Genomic DNA, 23,231 nt, shown 5'->3' with positions numbered 1-23,231 from the left:
AGCAAGATGGCTTAATTGTGTTTCACAGATAGCACGGCATTCACGGTCAACTGGTCTGGACATGCATCTGACCCCATACAATTGATCATGCAACCAAAGTAGTTGAACTGGGCTCTTGTTTCTACACATACCAGGGGTTAGCGTGACAATTACTCAGCTATTGACCTTAAACCTAAACCCATCGAATACATTATGACCTATACTCACTATGTATTTATTTATCCGTCTCCAAGTTTGTTTCTTTCCAATGTCCAGCAAGACAGTCAGAGAATCACACATGATTTTATAGGACATCAGGGTGGCTAGAGTAGAATGCAATCCATGCTATTTGGAGATCAAAACTCAATGTGGACGGGTGACATTGTTGGGCAGTGAGGCATTACTTAATGACTGTATTCGGTAATATGTGGTGTAACTCTGCTTCATATGTACAGAGAAAGAATGAGTAAAGGAGGGAAATAACAGAAATAAGAGTCCAGAGTTCTGTCAGAGGCTGAGCTGCAGCACACATGTTATGTCTTTCTGTTCAGACGTGCTACAATTTGAAATAGGGTAATTACATTTACAAATCCAAGTGATGCCTCTTCACTTTGGCAACTTGTCATGTTATGCATTAGCATTAGCTTTTTATTGTGTGGCTACAACAAACTAGCTCAGATGGCTAATATTTTTTTAAGGAAAAGCTGCAAAATGTGATTCTATGTTCTTGTATATGGCAGTACACTGAATACAGTGTATGTAGATTGTGGACTGATGGATGAATAAAATAAGCTATCTAAATAGATCCCTTTGGGTTGTGGGGAATTTTAACAGGCATTGTCCCACTATTTTATGCTTTCAATCTGTTTTGACTGCATACAATTGTGACTGCTTCTTTAGCAGTACATGTGATGACAGTTTTAACATGAAATCAAACTCTGTCATTAGTTCTTTCTTTCTTTCTTTCTTTCTTTCTTTCTTTCTTTCTTTCTTTCTTTCTTTCTTTCTTTCTTTCTTTCTTTCTTTCTTTCTTTCTTTCTTTCTCACCCTCTCCTTGTCTCCCTCTGTAAGCGGGCCATGGCTGAGCGATGCCTGTTTTGGAGTGCTACAAAAAACAATGATTGTCTTTAATTAAGCCTCAGCCACAGTGTGCGTCTATCCCTCCTCCTCTCTCTCTCTCTCTCTCTCTCTACTTCTTTTCTCCCACTCGTCCTCCTCCTCCAGTGCTTCCTCTGTCCTCATCACTCACTCCAAACACTACTCCCTACTGCTTCCCAACACGTTTCTCCCATCAAACCCATGGCTCCCATCATTCCTATTGCTCCTTTGCCCTCCTCCTTCCCTCCATCTCTCTCCATCTCTCTCCATCTCTCTCTCTCTCTCTCTCTCTCTGTCGCTGGCAGCTCTCTAAGGACACTTCCTGATGTCACAGAGCTGTATTGTCCCAGAGGTCAACAGCACAACACATGGTCTGTTGCACACACACACACACACACACACACACACACACACACACACACACACACACACACACGCACACACACACACACACACACACACACACGCACACACACACACACACACACACACACACACACACACACACACACACACACACACGCGCAGTGCGCTCTGTCAGTAAGCATGGGAAAGCTGAGCTCAGTGAGTCTGGCTGCTCCGAGGCCAAGTTCTCTTTAATGAGACGAGAGGCTGGAGTGAGGAGTGGTATGCAGCTGAGAAACAGTGTGTGTGTGTGTGTGTGTGTGTGTGTGTGTGTTATGCCGGCTAGTCAGTAAGGTCTAATGTCCTAAGAGAGCTGTTAACTGCATCATCAAGTTCTTTTGAGGTTTCATTTTAGTGTTTTATGTTGTATCATCAAGGATCTATAGCAACTTAGCAACTAACTGATTTTGTCAAAATATTGAGGCACAACACTTGGGGAGAGTTGGCTATAGTGGTGTGTGTGGAGGGTTTGTGTGCATGTGTGTGCTCAGAGTTAGTGAGAGTTAGGTGTTAATCCGTAGCATTAACAGCCATCAGCCAGGCGTGATAACCGGTGTGGCTGCTGCTGGCTCAGCTGTACACACACACACACACACACACACACACACACACACACACACACACACACACACACACACACACACACACACACACACACACACACACACACACACACACACACACACACACACACACACACACACACACACACTCTCTCTCTCTCTCTCTCTCTCTCTCTCTCGTACTGCTGAGGACCATCAACATATGACTACATTATTCTTTAGACCTTGAAGTAATTATGTAAGTTGAAGGGTAGTTTTTAGTGGCTCATAAGTTCCTTTTTACTTGTGTTGGTCTATCAACAGTTCTCTTGAAAGTCACTTGAAGTTTGATTGACGCTTTGTAAGAGATACACTGTGTGAGTGAATGTTTCCCACAGCTACCTGACCTCCTGCCAGTCAGTCTGTTCTCAGAGAGAGAGAGAGAGAGAGAGAGAGAGAGAGAGAGAATGAAAGAGAGAGGGCTTACTTGACGTGTGTCTCTAACTTTGCTGTACCTTGCTGTCCCATAAAAATCGGTCGTGACACATTGTTTTCTCATTCTGTTCATTTTCATCCAATGGAGTTTCTCTGAAATGCTTTATCTGTGGGGGGGTCAGGAGTGCACAGAGACACAGATGACCATACAATGATGCCCAGACTACACTACCCACAATGCTAAATTTAGACCACTGCAGTGTGTGACTCAGCACAGCCAGACCTGCCTCTAGTCTGACGGCACAGCTCTTACTGGTTATGCTGCTACACTATACATTCCATTGTTGTTAGGTCTTTTTAGAAAGACAAGGCCAAAAAAAAAGCACCAACATAACATTAACCATAACTGCAGGAAACCAATTGATAACATTGACTGTCAAGACAAAAAAATAGCCCATACATTCCTGTATGTGATATATTGTACCAAATACCAGACTAGAACAAATACATTTAAACATTTTAAACAATAAAAAGATGACTTTGTATGATGGTTGCTGTAATCAGTGGCATTCATTGGTTCTTATCAACAGGTTGATTTAATCCATGTGTGTGTTTTGGTTTGTCAGACACTGAGATATGTGTTCGATCATTTAAACAGGCATTACAATAGCAGTTAGTGTTCATATCCACTCAGAAGCATACGTACATGTGTATTATGCTCTTTCTGTTTCCATCACACATCCAGATGCATGGATCGACTTCCTTGCCCTTGAGCAGTTAATGTGTTCCCCCCATGCAAACAGCATGTTGCATGTCACGGTGGATACCATCCATCTGTACGTGGTTATCAATGTGCATGTTAACATGTGAATGCTATTAAGACCGTGTGTTCATATTGTACATTCTAGCAAAGCATGTGTGTCGCTAGGTTTCACTATAGGGATACAGTATGTGCATGTGTGCTCTGTGTGGTGGTGTGTAATGTGGTGACATGAAGTGTGAATGAGCAGTGAATTCCAAACACCTTTTGCATGCTCATTTATGTTGGTCATGTTTTCAAGCCTCTGTACCGTGTGTGCCCCTCATGCAATCTACCGTGTGAGCCGCCAGTCAGCCAGAGGGCTCTGTGGAATTTGTGCACGAGAGAGAGAGAGTTTATCTGCCACTCATAGACTGCTTGTACGGAGATACAAGTGGACGTGACTGAATCTTTATCATGTTCTCACCTTGAAGAGTGGTAACTTGAGAGGGGATACATTTCAATGTGCCACCTTGTGTAACTTGACTACATTGAATAACTTAGCAAGCAAATTTAGTGTAAAAAGAGGACCCTCATTTTGGCAAGTAGCAGCAAGTGTCCTTGAGCAAGACAGATTTCTTGCCACCTCTATGGTTGATTCACTGACCCCCGTTGAGGATGGGGATTTCTGGCTTTGCTCAGTAACACTTCACCTGTCAGGAACACATGATTACAGGTTAGAAATCTGCAATGTGAAAGGTCATAACTGCTGTACCAGGGACGGACATATCAGTCAACCAAAAGGATTATTTCATCCCACATTCTAAGGAGCCACATATTTATAGTTTTATAAGCTATCATTTTGAAATGGAAAGTGGATTCAATCTTTTCATCTAACAGTCCAGACTGCAATATGTCAAACTATCCCTTTAATGTGATGTTCTTGAAGATATGTACCACTCACATTGAGTTCATCTCCATACCAGTTAAACGATATTCCTTGTTCCTGTGTTTTGACCATTTTTGGATATTTTCTGTATAGAGAATAAGCCAAATTATCTCACTTTGTTGGCAGAGGTTTGTTTGTTATTTTTAGGGGGAAAAAGCAAGAGTCTGGACTAGATTACCATGACTCATTTGACAGATGTTTCAACAGTGTGTGGATAAGAGAGCACTTGACATGTCTCCAGTGTTAACCCTCTGTTCCTTGTGCATTGTTGCTTGGTCCTTTGCGATCTAGTGCGAGGAACAAAGTGTTGAAATGGCCTAGTGGCTATACACAATATTGTTCAGCTGACAACCTTCAACACAACAACACAAAACAGGGTGTGTACAAAAGTATGTTCCGGAGATAAGCTTTCACTTGAACACTATGCAGAGTAGCTATCTTAGTATTTGAGAGAGCGGCGAGAGCTCCTAAAGATCATGTGCCATGTAGAATGGAGAGGTTTGGAGTGCAGACAGCTCAGAACATCAGTCACTCAACAGCCGCTAGTGAGAAAAAGCACCGTCCGTCTCTGGTTCTGGATGTATGTTTTAAACCTTGCCCTGGCGTCACACAATGATGTACTGTAGCTAATGTCAGCTTTTCATTACAACTCAAAATGATATTCAGAACTTCCACATATATGTATTGATGAGAGGAAAGATGTTAAATCAATATCAGATTACTAAAGGTGCACAAATGTATTTTCAATTGATTTGTCTCACCATCGATTCTAGTTCAGTGTCAGCTTATGTTGTTGATGTTGTGATATTGCTTTTCCATGATAACGGATAGGATGTTTTTGAATGCATTAGTGAGGCCATCGACTCTGGACCTGTTTGGGGTTCGGTTTATTTGCTTTAGTAGAGTAGGTGGGTACTATCCCACAACCCTGACCCTGTCGTCATTTAATATATGATTTGTTTTGGTTCAGTTTCTACTGTGGAACATGAACACACTGCACACTAGCCTTTTTAGTGAGTTAGCTAACTTTTGGGCACTGAATGGTGTAGTTATATGACAAATGCCTTTCATACATTTACTGCATTGCATTCAGAATATATCTATTTTGTATGTTTGGTTATATTATTGACTTGTCCGATCAAGTGATAACGTGCTTTCATTCCTTCCTGAAAGACATTTCCCTTTTGTTCTTTTCTTCCTGTCTTCTTACATGTCTCCACAGTGTATTGTGCAATGACACTGCAAGCTGTCTGGACCGTTTTGACTTTTCAGTGTTGGTATTTTTAGCAGCAGAAACTGTCCTCTGCCAACAACGCTCCCAGCTTTGGGTAATAAAGTGGAGGGAGGACTGTAGTTCAGCCCTGCCTTGGTCTCTGGAGAGCGAGTGTGTATCTGTATTTCAGTTTGTGTGTGTGTGTGTGTGTGTGTGTGTGTGTGTGTGTGTGTGTGTGTGTGTTTTAGTGTGTGTAAGGGATATTTAAAGCCTGTGTAATCAAAGCCAGAGAATGTGCATGCTTTCCCAGGCCCAGCTGACTCCACTCTAAACCATGACACCAGCACACTATCCCGCGTCTTAATGGGGCCAAGCCCTGTGCTTGGGAGTGTATGTGTGTTTTGCTGTGTGTGTGTGTGTGTGTGTGTGTGTGTGTGTGTGTGTGTGTGTGTGTGTGTGTGTGTGTGTGTGTGTGTGTGTGTGTGTGTGTTTGGTAAGTGTGTGCATGTGTGTTTGGCATAAGGAAGTCTTCCTGCAGTGGGCTTCCTCCCTAATGTCAAAGTAGTTGTTTTCCAGCCTGGTCTCTTGAGCTGTGCTTTTTTGTTCTCTTCAGATCTTCAGGATGTAGCATTAACAGCATCACAAACATTAGCCATGTTGTCTGGCTTTAAATGCCAGGACAGGAAACACTTATTCAGGATTCCTACGTGTGGCGGACATAGTGTAGTGACCGTTGCTATTTGTTATGTTAAAAGAATAAACTGAGTTGTTGATGTAAATTAATCTGTATGTGAGAAAGAAGGCAATTACTGTGCAGCGAGAGAGTATTCAGACAAACTCAGCTCCTGCTGTGTTATGGATTTTGCACTTTTTAGTCAGTGCTTTGAACTGTCAACTTGTTTGGATGGTTATTACCATATGACAACACACAACACAGAGAGAGGGAAGAGGGGAGGGAGTAAGGCTAATACAAAGACATTGCTTGCAGAGTTTAAATGCGTCTGTTATCCCTATAGGAAAACATTTGCCTTACACACATATGCCTCATTTCCACTGAGCGGTTTGGTTCGGTTAGGCTCAGCCCGCTTTTTTTTTTGCGTTTCCACGGTCAAACGTTTGGTCTCTTTTGTTGGTTCCGAAACCCAGAACAGGATGCTAGGCTGCTGGCTTGACCTTACATGTGTCCACTACTTCAGCTTGAGCTCTCCCAGTCTAAATGGTCCCTCAGTGCCAGAAGGAATTGCCGATGACGTGATGTCTGATAACACTTAACCCTTAAGGGCCATCAGGCTGGATCAGAAGAGATTACAGCTGAGGCTTTTCCTGCCAGATGTAATAAGCTGCTGTATTCATGTTTTACCATGTCAGTCTTATTCAGTTATTATCAAGCCAATATCTGGATGGATGAAACATGACTTTTACTTAAATCCAATTATCATATGTTAAACTTAGCTTGTGCTGCCAGGACCCCATCAATCAAATGAATGTGTTCTAAAGAAGCGCCTAATAAGAGATTGCACAGTGAAAAAGCTTGATTAGCTCTATCATAAAGGTCACAAGGACGTTAAGGCATTACTAGTAGATAATAAGGTACAAAACAGGATAAACACGATCAGGTTGAGCTACAATACACTAAAAGTGACAAGGCATTTCAACTCCTTTGAAACCATTGAAAAGAAAGTGTCTGATAACCTTTGGTGAATGCAGGTTCCTCACTCTCTGCAGTGTGGTTCTTTCATTCCACAGACAACATTGCCAAGAGGGTAAAATGTGAATGTCCAACTCACATGGTCTGACTGTTCCTCTCCATGACTGAAGCTAATTTAATATGTAAAACGAGTGCAATGTTCACTATATCGTGAAACACAGGATTTGATGCCAGTGGGCCTAACAAACAGCTTACTAAATGACTCCACTCCATGAATTCAACTAGATTGGTCAGACAATTTTTGTTGCGGCCACACCACTTCATAATTCTTTATTAATGCCGTGCGCTGTTTTGAAGCGACTGCAGATGGAACTCACCGGCCGTGGAAATCTAGCAGACTGGAGCAGAACATTGATTGTTCAGGTTGATCACAGCAGACACTCTTCTGGGTCACATTCTGATAAGCTGCAGCGGGACTGATTGCAAATCATTTTGAATGCATAACAGGATGGATAGGTAAACAAGTGAAAATATTTCTCTGCTGTTAAGAGGAAGATGTGAATGTATTTGTTATACTAAATTGTGCAAGCAAAGGGGAGATGAGAGGGACACATTGACACTCCCCTTTCTACATTACGAGAATTAAGAATTGTCTGCAAATGTGTGAATCTAGTATGTGAAATGGAAAAAAAAGAATAGTAATGATTTGTGTTATGACTATTTTTAGCCTTGAGGGTGTGTGTCACATCAGCTGTCAATGGCAATCATATCCGTCCTCCTGTCACCATGGCAATGGCCGTTGGAAGGGGAGCAGGGGTGTGTTTTGACAGGAAATGACCTCATTCTGACCTTCTGAAGAGATCAGAGGTCAAAGCTGGCGTGGTGTGGTGTGTGTGTGTGTGTGTGTGTGTGTGTGTGTGTGTGTGTGTGTGTGTGTGTGTGTGTGTATGTGTGTGTGCTATGTGCTATGTGGTTGTGAATGTCAATTTATGTCAAGTGGAAGAATGTCTGACTGACAGGACATCTTGTAGTTCCAGTCCTTGTTGAAGCTTGAAATAGTTTAGATGGGTTTTGGTTTACAACATGCCCAGTTGACCGGGGCACTTCACCTTTACACTATGTCATCAACCACAACCTAATGTGTAAAAACTAGCTGAGAAGGATGATGGTAACATCGCTTTTAAAAATGCATATCTGTTGTGATATATAAAAGCCGAAACATCCTGGAACCACCCTTATCAAGGCAAAACTGATAAAAACAAATTTGGTAAATTAAGCATGGTGTACTGGAGAATAGTGCACAGTATAGGGTTGAGGAGCATCCAGTTTCACAATCCATTCATTCTTTTCTTATTAATGTATGTGGTTGTCTTCAGTTGTATTATATGGAAGACGTGAGTGGGAAATTAAACATGTTTATGAGAATGGACCATATTAATATTTAGATTGTTGTATTGGATTTGTGGTGGAAATGATATGAAAAGGTCCAAATTATGAATGAGGCTTTAGTTTTTAAAGAATAGTGGTCTATGGACTATATCGGAATTTCAATTTAGTTTCATATAGGGGAGAGTGGCCTAAGTTGTGCCACTTTTTACTCAAAGTGATTTTAAAGTGAGGCCTTGACAGTTATGTCTCCAACTCAAATATGTACATATATTACAGGATGTTGTGCATCCCTGGCAGTAAAAACTTTGGATCTGGAATAAACTGTTCAAGAAATATAGCTTTCGGAAAAAAAGTTGTCTTGTGGCACAACTTGCCCCCGGTGTGGTGTACGTTGTGCCACTAGAGAAAATACCATGGGGTAAATTGTGCCATTGGTATATATCTCAAAAACTGTAATGCAAGACAAATCCATTAGACACTCACTTATTTAAGGTTTATTTAAAGTAATTAAATAAAGTAAATATTTTACAAAGATTGTAGCAGATCTAATGGTTTTACCTGCAAAGCTCACAATGACAAAGTCACCACCATCATCATCTTTCTGGCCATCTGAACTCTCATCAGTGGTGTCGTTAAGTGGAATGGAGATGTCAGTCTCTTCTGAGCTATTGTAGACAGTCACTTTCTTTTGGTGACCAGCGTAAACAGCCATGCCAATGCCACAACTCTCAAAAATTTACTTTGCACTAGCTGCTCCACCCTTGTAGAACCAACTGCCACCTGGCATATGTGATTCCCTTTCAAAACCCATTTGTACACCCTGGTTTTTCCTCCCCATTAACCATTTTACCTCTGCACTACTATCTTTGTTTATATGTGGATGTCTGGGCTTTATGTCTTTTATTTTTGTTATTGTTATTTTACCTTCATTTGTTACCTACTGAATGCACTATGTTCAGCACTTTGGACAGTGCAAACTGTTATACATGTGCTTTTATACATACATTTTACTTACTTACTTACTTATAACTCACCACAGGCCCTCTGGCACAAATCACCCCAAGCCCAGAATTTTGGATAATAAGCGTGATGCAGCAGTTTAGGGCTGACATCGTGCTAACTATATAGACACAAAGTGTAGCATACTAAAGCACTAAAACATGTGTCAAATATTTTCAAATGTGTCTATAATTGTTCAGACACAATAATCAAAAAACCTTGATCATGGAAATGTTACTTTGAAAGGCAAAAAACTGTTTTTTTTATCTTAAATGTGCTTATATCTTATTCCATGTTTCTCCCTTATTTACAGGATGAGTCAAATGGATGGCTCTTCTTAAATATGTGGTCACATTTCCAATTTCTTCTATGGTTTTCTAGAAACAAGGGGTGGCACAACTTCCCCACAGGCACAACTTAGGCCACTCTCCCCTACATATTGTCATATTCACTGAGTGAATGACTAAATATGCCGTATGCTCTCTGCTACACTGGTGGAGCTGTCCTGTCTAATTGTTTGTCTTTGTCTTGTCTGTGTATTTTGTCATTATCATATGTGTTGTATTGTGTCTTACGATGTCATATGTCTTATTTATGTATATGCCCTTTCACTGGGAAAGTGTGTTTTGAGTGTAGCGTGGTCTTACTACTGGTGAAAACCTTTACTACCTCTCCTGCCTCTGACTGAAACAGAAGGCAAACAGGTAAACAAACTCAGTGGGAGCTCATTTAAAATTAATGTAGCCTACTGGCTGTAAGAGCACACATAATGAAAGCTATGGCCTTGTGAAGCCGTGATACTGTATGTTGCAATGGGGTTTGGGTTAGCTGTGTAAACTAGACATTACTATTACAAGATGTTCTGTGTTCTGGTTGCAACTCATCCATTGCCCATTATTACCCAACATTTCATCATCTGTAAAACCCTCCAACAAATATCACCTCTCACAATATTTCTTGCTCACCACATACAGTAGTTGGCTACATTTTTGGATTGGTAAACCGTTACCACTTGTTTTCCCCTCATTTGAAACCCTTCCAAACCTTGAACTCTTGGGGCCTATTGAATCAACATACATTGTACTACAATATGAATAATTTGACCTGGGACAATCAACAACAATTCTAAATTCCCATATAAATTGGTAAGCTAAAAAAAAAGTGATTCTGGGGTTCATTTACTCTTGAAGTATAATGTTTCATGATGTAATGCATTCCTTCAGCATGTGGCGTTTGAGGTTTTCTGCACAGTATTGACCGTGGCAGAACTACACTTCATCATGTGTGTGTGTGTGTAGACAGGGCTGTGACAGAGGCTGATGGCTTGTTTTGGTGCGGGTGACTATGGCTATACCTGGTTGTCTGGGAAGCACGCCATCTGAATGGGTTTCATACTGAGAGCAGAATCTAGGCCTCATGAATTATTCTCCTTCATCTGTCGGCAATGCTACGACTGCGGTCTCTCTCTCTCTTTCTGCCTCTATTTGCCTGTCTCCTCTTCACCCCCTTATTTTACCCCTCTTTGTCTCTCTTTACCACTTTTTGGTCTAATTGGGGCATTGACAATAACCACAATACCGCCACGTCATAACCGGGATCACCAATTTTATTTTACTTATTTAATTTTTCTTCCCTAAGGTTTTTATGCAATGTAAAAATATGTCTAAAAACTGTCTTCTATTATATGTTCAATGCTTTCATTTTCCTATATTTTCCGTCTTTAGTATACAGTAGGCTAAATCAGCTAGGGTCACTTTAACAGCGCCCTCTTGTGCAAGGTGAAACACAGTAGGGGTAGTCAATTACATATGACTTAATACATTTTGTAAAATGGATTAGCCTGTTCCTAGTCTTGGCACTTAGATAAGGTTTATTTTTGTAAAAAAATAACTTTTGATTGATTTTGTATGGAGCAAACAATGTCAAGTCATATTAATAAACACTCTAATGAATAGAATTATGATATTTTGAGTGATTAGCACAGGAATAAAACGGCTTTAGGTGGCAGCCCTAGGTCTAACTCTCTCCTGTCCTCTTATTGTTGCTGTGTCACTGCAGGGATGCTTGTGTCAGGGGAACAGATGCATGGGCGGCCGCTGCAGACGTCTGTAACCATGACAACCACAGCCTCACCTGCTCTAGTGTTAAACCCCCCCGCTGCTTGTTAATGCAAACCAAGTCACAAAAGCACTCTCATCCCTCACTCCATGTTCCACTTCCTTCTTATATCACCTGCTACATCATTCCCCTCTTTCAGTCCCATTCCTCTTTTCATATGAATTCTAAAAACAGAAGAAGATATTACATAACGTTTGACATGGTAGTCAAGGAAATAAAGTGGGGTCATATAATACCTACTGTATGTATCTGTGTGTGTGTGTGTCATATGTCACGTGTTCAAACATTTTAAATATGTAATTAAGCTCACTGTGTTTTGTCCGTACTCAGTATCAGTCAGTTCAGCAGAAGTACATTCAAGGTTCTGCTGTGTCTTTGCAGTTATTGGCAGTCATCACAAGCTGCATTCTGTACTGTTAGAGTAAGTATTGTACAGGAGGACAGTGCATGCCACAGTCCTACAATAAGGACTGCTTCATTTCCCAATGCAGCTGACTTTTTCTGATGGGATTATTTGTGGGAATTCTTGGCAAAAAATTATTGTGCCAAAACAGGGGGCCCATTCTTGAATGTATCATTCCTACGGGCTTCAACTGAAATAAATAGGAGACAGAGGTAATATGCACAGACTAGTGCTATTGTGGCTGTATTATACCCTTAGGATAACAGCTTCCCAAAACAGATGCCCAAACAGTAGATTGTATTGTCTGCCATTTATAGTTAGCATACATAAAAGCATGTAATGCTGTGTGACTGGTACATTCCCACAAAGTGAAAGTGAAAGTTGTGTAGTGAAGACGGCTAGTGTGTGTCCATGTATGTCCATTTGTTTTTTTGCAACCATTAGTTCTGACCTGTCCCGGTGTAACTTGCCTAACAAAAAGACTCACTCTGCATTCAAAATTGCATACTCTACTTTCTTCTATTCTACATACTACATCTGACCATACAAATAATCTAGTTAGCATGCAGTAGTCATAAAATTGGGACAAACTATTACTTATTTCTTTCATCATAACATTGCGCCTCTACCCTTCCTTGTCCTTATATATCAGTTGCATCCCTGGTTGTTTTCATATAGAGACTCTGTCCATGTGACTTCACTTCTGGTGCACACTGGACTGTGGGTCACAATCGCCCAAATAGCATGCTATTGGGACAGCCTAAATTTATTTTCACTAAATAGCAGAAAGTATGGGTATTGGAACGCAGGGTTATCCTTTTTTCCCCATCAGCTGATTAGATGTATACAATTGCCCTAGACATGCCATAGACACACACTCACACTCACACTCACACACACACACACACACACACACACACACACACACACACACACACACACACACACACACACACACACACACACACACACACACACACACACACGCTGGATGCGTTTAGCCTCGGCAAATGGGAGCCGGCAATTCACTTATGAAGTGGCATGTTTTTTAGCATTGCGCAGCACACAGAGAGACACACACTGACGAGTCCCTCTGCAAGATCATAGATAATAGTTGCCATGGAGATGGAGCGGTGGGAAGGCCACAGATGCCCCAGGCAAAGACATGGAGAGAGATAGGGCGATAGAGAGAGAGCATGTTGTCATTAGAGAGCAGACTGTTTAAAGAGGCTCATTGATATTCCCTGGGAAAGCAACAGTAAGACAATGAGTGTGTGCGTGCCTGCATGTGTGTGTTTGCGTGTACGTGTGTGTGTGTATGTGTGCATGTGTGTGTGTGTGTGTGTTTGTGTGTGTGTGTGTGTGTGTGTGTGTGTGTGCAAGTGTGCATGCCTGTGTGTGTGTGTGTGTGTGTGTGTGTGTGTGTGTGTGTGTGTGTGTGTACCTGTAGAAATCACTCCAGGACATTAATGAGATGAGGTGTGTGTTCCTGTGCTGAAGGGTCAGAGAGTTAAATGATTATTTGATTGGAAAATCTCTCCAAAAACCTTTGAACTCTTATGACTGATACAAGCCATCGGAAATGTTTGTATAGCCTGTGTTTTGATCCACAGTTGAATGGCTGCTCTTCATCTAGCTGCATTACAGTGTTATTGCACAAGGACATTCATGTGGCACTCTTGGTAATGTAGTAATGTAATGATCTCCCAAATGGTGTCATTGTGTGTATATGTGTGTGTTGGTTGGTCTGTTCCTGCCCTCCTGTCTCTTCTGGGTTTCACAGTGAGGTAACTCAATGTGTGTGTGTGTGTGTGTGTGTGTGTGTGTGTGTGTGTGTGTGTGTGTGTGTGTGTGTGTGTGTGTATGTAGGTGTGTGTGTGTGTGTGCGTGATTCTGTCTCTCACAGTGCAGTTCAGACCTTCGTTTCCGTAGCAGCAAACAATTTGACCTTAGCAACACACATTCAGATTCTCACCTTAGCAACTAGGCCCAGATCTGCGCTGTCATGGAAACGGCAGCAAACCTGTCAGTTAAAGTCAGTTGCTAGGTGACGTAGAAGAATAGTTGCTTTGCCATTCAGCGGGCAGACTTACACTCTGCCTGGTCTGTGTGTGACTTGACTTGATCAAAAGCGTTCAAATATAGTATGTGTGCATGGCTTCTGGGAATGACACATTATTTTGACACACTACCCTCCGCACGCCGCACATTTGCATATTAATATTCAAGATGGCACTTGTTTTACCAAAGTTTATGCTGAACTAACTCAAAAAGTAACCCATTGGTACTATATTATACGATTGATACATAGTGTAGCATTTTGTAATGAAACAATACATTTTGGTTTCGCTACAGTTTTAGGCTAGTATTCACATCTCAGTCTGTGTGGGTCCCTTTCTCAAACACACACACACATATGTAATTTCACAGGGAGTTTTTCTGCCAGGAAGCAGATCAAAAGCAGGAAAGGGAGAGCGAGGGATAGGGGAAGGGGAAGGGAAAAGAGTAAATTCATATTTCCCAGGAGGGAGACCCTCCTCCTCTCTGCAGGATGGATAGACAAACAGATTGGGGGTGCTTGGTAGGGGGTTTATGTCCTACTTCTGGTACAATGTATTAAGTGAAAAAAACATTGTAATAACAATGATATGTGTGCTTGTGCTGCTGGGGCAAATTAAGTCCCATAGGCTTTGCCCTTTTGCCGAGAACTTGACTTCCAAATCCATTTCCCGTTAGAAACACACTTAATTGGGAAGCTGCATTAAACCTATGTATTTGTAGTAGTGTGTATTTTTGTCTTTGCCATTTTTGGGCTATTCAATTTAATATTATAAATACAGCAACTGATGCAGATCCCATAGTTTATTACTGTCACTTTCTTGAGATACATTTTACAATTCAGAGAACAGAGAATGTTGATTAAACTCCCTTGTACGCTATTGTCACCTCTTTGTCCAATAGCAGTGCTGTACATCTCTAGCCACTGCAAGACCTCTTTAAGTCCAAATAAAGGGCGAAAACAAATTGATTTGTTCTGAAATCAAATCGGAATCACACACACACACACACACACACACACACACACACACACACACACACACACACACACACACACACACACACACACACACACACACACACACACACACACACACACACACACACACACACACACACACACACACACACAGTAGTTTCATTCCAGATTTGAGCAGTGAGCTGCCCCTCATTTAGTTGTTGATCTCCTATGGAGTCTGAGAGGCATGGTAATGATAGACAAACAGGAAGAGGACCATCATAAATGTGGAGATCAAACACACACACACACACACACACACACACACACACACACACTTGGCTGTAACTCCAGTCACATGGTTCTCTCGCCAGCAGTGGGCTCATTAAAATGTGCAAGGCGACCCCTCTCGTCCTCATGCTCTCTCATCTCTCCATCTCTTCCTCTCATTTAATTCTCAGTATCCCCTTCCCTCTTAGTCAACATATCCCTACATTACTATCCCTCTTTGTCAGGTATATGACATGACTTAACTCTCTCCCTATGCCAGTAATGATCCACTTATTGATTTAGGCTCAGATCACACTACAGTCAACACACAGTTCAAAATAATGCTTCATTTGTTCAACTGATTGGCATGCATAGTGTATACTTAGTGTATGTGTGTGTGTGTGTGTGTGTGTGTGTGTGTGTGTGTGTGTGTGAGAATGTGCATGTTTTGGGGGAGGGTTTCTCAGCTTTAATGAATGGTTGCCGGGTAGAACAGGAGGCGTGAGGAAGGAATTTGTTAATTATGAATGGAGCACTTCTCTGTGGTTGTGAACAACACACAGTGTAAGTGTGTGTGTTTTGTGTGTGTGTGTTTGGCATCTTGAGTTCATTGGTTTGTGGTCGCGACATGTGAGTATGTGCCTTTTCGGTGTTTTAATCCGGGGGGTTACTGGATTGAATCTGCAGACTGCTTGGTGAGGAAATGTAGCTGGTATAACACTTATTTCCATAGAGGTGCTCATGAGCAAGGCATTTCAGGTTGTTCAGACCTGGATGCTAGGGGAAACATCATTCATCTAATGCTGGAGATAGGCCAAATAAATCCAACACACTGCATATGAACTCTCTATCACCCTATAAGTAACTACCTGCCCTGGTGATTACGGTCTGAATTCATCATGGTTGATGTTTTCATGTGAAATAAAAAGCAGGTTAAGCGTTATCCTTCTATAACATAAACACAAACACATTTATAATTCACATTCAAAGAATCGTTTTTTGATCTATTATTTATTTAAATGCTTTAATCACATACTGTATATAGCCTATAACAATACATGTACTGTATAGGCCTACCATTTACGCAACATGTATTCCAAGAAATTTTTTAAAGAAAAGTATGCCAATAGCAGCAGAAGTTAGCCGAGTAAATGTAGAGTTTACGCTTCATCATACAGTAGATTGAAATTAAGGTTTGCCTGTTCCTAAACCAATTGTTTTAGGTACTTAAGCCTTACCATACCTCAACTGTCCTTAACCACAGTTTATATTGTCATAACCATGATCTTTCCCTTGACCAAACTGCAGCTGCCAAATGCTGACACTCTTGATAGGAGTTATGTCTTTTCTCACAGTGTGCATGTCTGTAAACTGCCCTGCTTGCATATTTCTGTGGATTAACATAGGCACTGCATCATTTTGATCCGAATGCAAACCACTCAATGACAGTGCTAACATGCTATGTTTCAGCAGGTTACATTTACTTATATATTCTTTATCTTAACATTTTAACATTTGCCTATTTGAATTAAACACACATTACAGCTGAGGATTATAGCAAGGTTTTTAGTATTTGGTTTTGAACAACAGTATCTGATCTCATAATTACACCAAATTAAGCCGCCAAGGTTCTCACAAATACTCCTCTGGGAACCATTCATGTCTGCATCAAACTTTACGACAATCCATTTTAAAGATGTCAGGATGGTTTGCATCCAATCGAACATGTCAAATGTATAGAGGTGCCTGTTGGGATGTCTATGTAAAGTGTAATGGCAGTCCAGAAAATTATTGTTGAGATGTTTAAATCTGTGTCAAAGCGGTGGACTGGAACATATTAATCTGGTGCCCTCCCAGTGCACTCCCTGCATTGGACTGTGTAAACCCGCCTAAGCCCCTACGGTAAACACTGTCTCTCGAGGAAATCTCATTTGGCTGATGTCTAATCTGAATTTTCCAGTGTGTACATTTCAGTGTGCAGCAGTGATTACGGTATTCTTAAATGCACTGCATGTATACTGCATTAGCCTTACCTCTGCTGTAAGTACATTGCATTAGAATGAAGCTACAATGAGGTTTTTTTTTCCTTTCATTGGCTTACCACCTGCACAACGGCAGCCGGCAGCAGCTCTAGAGCACCTTGTTTGGAAGTCAGCAGTGTCTGCCAACAGTTAAACTGACTTTTCCTCCGAGGTCAGCTTTTTCCACATGGACCTACTCTGCCTTAAAATAGACCGGTGTTTACAGTTGCAGGTTAGCTGCTCACGGCACTGGGTCCCTGGTTGGCTCTCTCACAAGCACACACTCACGAGACACTACTTTATTTGGGCGAAGCTGGACTGTTTTGAGTGTCTCCTAGAGGTAGATCAGTGTCTTGTGTAAATAAGACTGAATGTAAAAGAATACAAAAGCTTGGCAGTTGTCCATCTCTTTCAAGAATACAGGGCTTTTAACCAGCATTTACTTTACACAGCAAGCTAATAGCTGTCATGTAAACATTGATCCCAGCTTTGTGTGGTGTCTGTGGACCAATGAATGGCCTTTCATGGTAAACGTGCCGTGGGACTCTTTGGTAGCATCTGTATGTGTATGTGTTTGTGTTTGACCTGGCTGTTTTGTGTTTCCAGGAGCAACCAGAGATATTGGTTCAGCTCTGACCAGGATGTGCATGAGGCATCGCAGCATTGAGGCCAAACTTCGCCAGTTCACCAAGTAAGAAACATGTCCTTCCTACGTTTCATGCCCTTCTTGACCTCTCTCCTTTGCTCCCTCTTCCTTTTCTTTGTTGAACTTACACTGTAGTCCATCAGGGTTATTCAGAAGTCAAAATCTTAATCTTAAAAGGTGCCCGATGTAACTGTGGGTGTGTCAGAGAAATTAACATGTTTCAAGGTATGTATTCTTGATTGAACAAACTTTCCTCTTAGGAACATTGGAGCTCTGGAACACTTTTCAAGCTAGAGAACTGTCTGAAAAAGTGTTTAATGTTGTTGTTAAAAGCAGCAGGGCCCCACAGTTGTATTAACCATATTCTAGTCCTATGTTTGGTTCCAGGTGCCTTAAAATACTTGTGTTTATATAATGATATAATTATTCAATACTAAGAATTACATGTTGAGTAAATATGTTTGGTATGCTAACTGCATGGCTCTGCAAATGTAAACAAATCTCCCACCCCTGAAACTGCATAGTGCACCTTTAATCTGACCTTGTTTTTGTACTGGTTACGATGGGACAAATGCTTGGTGAGGTTTCCCTGTCAGCTCCATGGATTCCATTAGGAACATTGTTCTGTCTGTCTGTACATATTTAAATGACTGTAAATGAATACAACCATTGGCATGCGACTCAGACCGCTCTGGTAACCACACCGAGTAGTCTGTTTTTAACCATTGTTTTGCCTGTTCCCTTGTTCTCCATTCTCTCTAATGACTTTTCCATGGCAGAAGCTATTACATTGATGGTGATGATATGATGATGATGATGATGATGATATATAACCATGGTAATGATAGAGGACCATTCAAACATGAGGTAGTCTGAAAGCTATTTCATTTTGGTGGATGTGCACGTGTTCCAACAACCGTACACTTACTGTATGTGAGGGCATTGGCATCACAAGTATGCATGTGTGGAGAGGGAGGGGAGCAGCGTGCCAGATACTGAAATTATGAAGAGTGAATTGATATAATGAACTCACTCCAAAAATATACGGCAGCTTCTCATTTCTAGTGAGCCTTGGTGGTCTGGATATATAGGGGCCGCTACTGTTTACTCAATGTCAGTCTCTTGTCAAGACATCCCCACAAATTAAATATATTTGTCCTAGGATTGATTTAGGATAAGACAAAGCAAGACGTTACTGGCATTTTGTCTAAGTTGCATCTTCCTTTTATGTACATTAACTCTTAAATGTCCGTCTCTCCTACAGTGCTTTGATGGAGAGTCTGATCACTCCTCTCCAGGACAAGATTGAGGACTGGAAGAAGACAGCCAACCAGCTGGATAAGGACCATGCCAAAGGTACACACACGTTGGAGGCATTACTAAGTTCTAGCTCCCTATAGTTCCTGAAGAAGTATAGCTTTAAAACAAGTACCAACTGCCAGGGAGGTGACATCAGTAGTAGATACATCAGTATTTGGAATAATCAATGAATCACCAAAAGATGTTCCGACCAAGTTACATGTTATTGAAAAATACCATGTACCGCTTGTATGCAAGCGTGTTGCTAGAAATGCCAATGAGACAATGAAACATGATCTAGGAAGTCCAGTTTGAATAATATTTCCAGGGGTTTGAAGGCTTATCGTAACCCAGGCCCTGCACAGCTCAATGTCTCAACAATGGAGGCGTTCATTGTTGATTTCCAACACTCACATTACAATGTAATCTACCAGGAAGAAGCCTTGGCAAGCATTTGATTTGCCAATGCAGAACAATCCCAGATGATGTTGCAAAGGAACCAGTGTCAACTTTTTTATGAGGACCCCTTTGCCTCAAGTGTGTCATTCAATATAACCACAAGGTCAACCACTGACTAACATAGTAGTTAAAACAAACAAGAAGCTATTGCTATTGTAAATCTGATGATGGCTTGAGGGTGTTTTCACACCTGAGGGGTGTGTTATGAAGTGAGATGAATGGCTTAGCATGGTATGTTGAGCAAAAAATAGTTTTCAATGTCATGGAAGTGGTCCTGTTTTAACCTGGCAAGATCTTTGCTGCACACCTAATCTGCTCCAAGGAGGTTATGATCAGGGTTTTGGATTTAGACCACCTAAAAAAGGACTCCACTCTGCTACCAATCAACCCCTTTAGACATTCCATGGACTTAGGTGCCAGAATAGTAAGAGGTTTTCTTTGGAGGGAAAGAGTGTTTATAGACGGAACTGAGCCATTGGCTTTGGATACAGATCTTCACTGAGGGAATACGTTATGTATGAAAACTTGTTGAGCCACACATTATTAATGTATTGAACGAACAAGCTTTTTTTAAACTTTTATTTTTAACCTGGAACCTACAGTACAATTCAGTTGGTAGGAACATCGGCTATGAAGTATTATTTGGAAGGTTGTTCCTGTTCTGAACTGAACTACAGAATATGTTTGTGTTGATCCCTCAACATTTCCCTACACTGGCTATAAAAGAAGTGTCCTAGAAAGTCACTGGTTCCCTTGTATGGGAAGTCCCACAGAGCCTGATGAAGAGAACATGGGTTAACATAGAAAGTCGATAATCACCATAGTGATACTCTATAACACCGATTGGGGTTTTAGGTTTGTGTCAAGTCAGCTAAAGCAAATACAAGCCTGGCTTTGTACAACTGGCTTGGTATTAAAACAAGTTTAAACAGCTGTTGTTGTTGGTGTGGTTCATTTGGTATTAACACAGACGTATAGCAAACAAAGCAATAGCTCTAAGCAGAAAGTCATGTGCAATTTAGAGATAGCGCCGTCCATCATGGACAGTGTGTGGAGTGTCACCCTGCTCCACCATTACTACATGAAAATACATAGGGAAAGGAATCTCTCTACACATCACCAAAGATCAATGTGTTTCTACAATAAATGTAAAGTCTGTGTTGTTGAGATCTTAGTTGCACATGTTCTAGAAGTGTTTCTATGTTATTTAATATTGGATATGCTGGATGACATAAGCACACACAGAGGGCTAATACATTCCATGTTCTTAAAGCTTCTCTGTTCATCTTGTTTGACAGAGTACAAGAGGTCACGCCATGAGATCAAGAAAAAGTCATCAGACACCATGAAACTACAGAAGAAAGCTCGTAAAGGTAACACGCTAACACATGACTGAACAGACCTAAGGCTACATTGTAAAGGTCAAGAAGTGTTTTGCATGGTCATTCAGAGGCCATCAATCCTGCTTGTATCTCTGGTTTAGTTCATGTGCTGTAGCTGTGGATACATTTGGACATTCAATTAATATTGTTATTTTTTTTTTACCTCTGTTATCTCTATGATCTCACCACTGTGGCCAGTAGTGCTAGTAAATATTGAATCGTAACCACCAGCAACAGACCCTGGGCCAAAACTGGATCATGTTTTAATTTATGATTTGTATCTGAATGGGATGAATGATGAAAGTAATACAAAACAGATTACAAATACAGAGATTACCATCAAGGCCAAAACATACATACATGGCAAATTGAGACCTTCACCCGAGATGAAGAACAATAGACTTTATACAGTCAAACTAATTGTAGATTTATATTGCCATCTAGTGGTGCTCAATAGTATTGCAAGTCTGTCTTAATTTTTCCTGAAGTACTTCACTCAAGTGCTGCGGCAACTAATAATGAGTGATTTCTGAAACATGTTCCGTTCAGTTGCCAGGCAGAGGAATACATGAATGCAAGATTTATGCAGATAATATTTCCAAACTGTTTGGATAATATATACGTGCATTCTGTCTTTTGTTAAAATAAACTGTACGAATCCACCTCTGGGCTCGTGTTATGTATTTAGAATTGTTATTGTTGTATGCAAAACATTAAAGGTGCACTATGAAACGTAGGGTATGTCAGAGAAGATATATGTTTTCTTTGGTATATTCATGACTGAATAAAACATACTCACAGGACAATTGGACCCCTGGAACCCAGTTTTAATTTCAAAAGCTACCTGTAGAGTTACTGTTTCATGATTTTTGTTTACAGCAGCAGGGCACACTGTGTGTTTTGCGTTTAGAGTAAATATATTTTGTAAACTAACTGCAGATTAAGCAAACGTTAACAAATCCCTCTCCTTTAAAACTACATAGTGCACCTTTAATAAAATGTTAACATTATTAAAAAAAAATACAAAAACAAACAAAATAAAATGCTTCATGTGGTGAAAATGAAAGTGCAGCGTTGTTACATTAGCCTAGTCCTGTCAGTGCTGATATTTGGCGGTATTATGATTTCTTTAATTATGCCATTGTTTGGTTGCATCAGTGTTATTTTGCTCTAACCTGTGGCACAGTGGCTGTCTTGTGATGGCTTCCTTGTACTAACCCTAACAATGAGTTCTGCTATTTCTGCTCTCCCTCTCTCCCCTTTCTATCTCTCCTTATTTTGCTTCCTTGTTGCTGTTTCTCACTGCTCCTATCTCTCCCTCCCTCCCTCCCTGCGGTATCTGTCCCCCTATAATAGAGTTGCAGGGTAAGTATCAGCCTGTCGCTCGCCACACCTCTGCTGCATCACTCCCTTTTTCATTTCCATTCATTCACAACCCTCTCCTGCAGATAACCATACATGCACAGCATATCCAACCCATTACTAATACTGTGATAGATGGGTTCCTAATTTTTTTTTATAAAGCATTACTATTATGGAATAATATGCAAGTTGACTTCAGGGCAACAGAGAGCCATGCAAGCAGGGCTGAATGCAGGGCTTGCTGTGGGCCACTATTTCCCCCAATGTAGGTGCAGTAGTAAGACATTTGTTTTTCATTTTTTTTCATTTTGGTAACTTCACTAAGTATCCATTTATTTTGTGAAATACACCACATACTGTAAGCATAATATAAACCAAAATAAACCAAAAGCATTAGAGGTACATTGTGTGGTGTGGTAGTGTGTCTAGAGTAACTAACTTCCTGTCCTTGAAGGCCACCGTAGCTTCTGTAAATTCTCGCAAAGGGAGGGGTTAGCAACGGAGCGTTGCAATCTAGAATCTCAAACACATTTTCCTGTCATCAGAAACCCCAGTCACTTATTAGGTCTACATCAGTAGTAGTCTTGTGTAGTTTTAGTAGTTAGAGGAGTTAGAGTGATGCTGTTGCCTGACATTGCATGTTATGATTGCACTTGTTCCTCCCTGACTCCTGCATGACTTCAGTAGCTGCTGCTATTAGTTTAGTACTGACACTGCAGGCTCTCGTTCTGCTCTCATGTTACCCCTCCTCTCCTGTTCTCTCTGTCATTCTATCTCTGTTACTAGAAACATCTCTGCTGGCTTTTTGCATGATGTGACACTGTAAAGAGTTATTTTGTGTTTCCAATTCATTGTAGTT

At 40.9% G+C, this 23,231-nt stretch overlaps 1 protein-coding gene across 1 annotated transcript in view; it reads left to right on the top strand.

The window, feature by feature from the left end:
• Positions 1-23,231, top strand: part of mtss1lb (MTSS I-BAR domain containing 2b) — a 55,536-nt gene that overhangs the window by 24,155 nt on the left and 8,150 nt on the right. Inside the window, exons 4-6 of the mRNA XM_080031258.1 lie at positions 17,831-17,915; positions 19,135-19,226; positions 20,927-21,001. Of these exons, the coding sequence (XP_079887384.1) occupies positions 17,831-17,915; positions 19,135-19,226; positions 20,927-21,001 (252 nt within the window). The remainder of the gene's footprint in view (positions 1-17,830; positions 17,916-19,134; positions 19,227-20,926; positions 21,002-23,231) is intronic.

Source organism: Ammodytes marinus, assembly GCF_949987685.1.
Source record: "Ammodytes marinus genome assembly, chromosome: 1".
NCBI lineage: Eukaryota > Metazoa > Chordata > Actinopteri > Uranoscopiformes > Ammodytidae > Ammodytes > Ammodytes marinus.
Note: the sequence above shows the minus strand (reverse complement) of the source record. Positions and strands in the feature narration are given on the sequence as shown.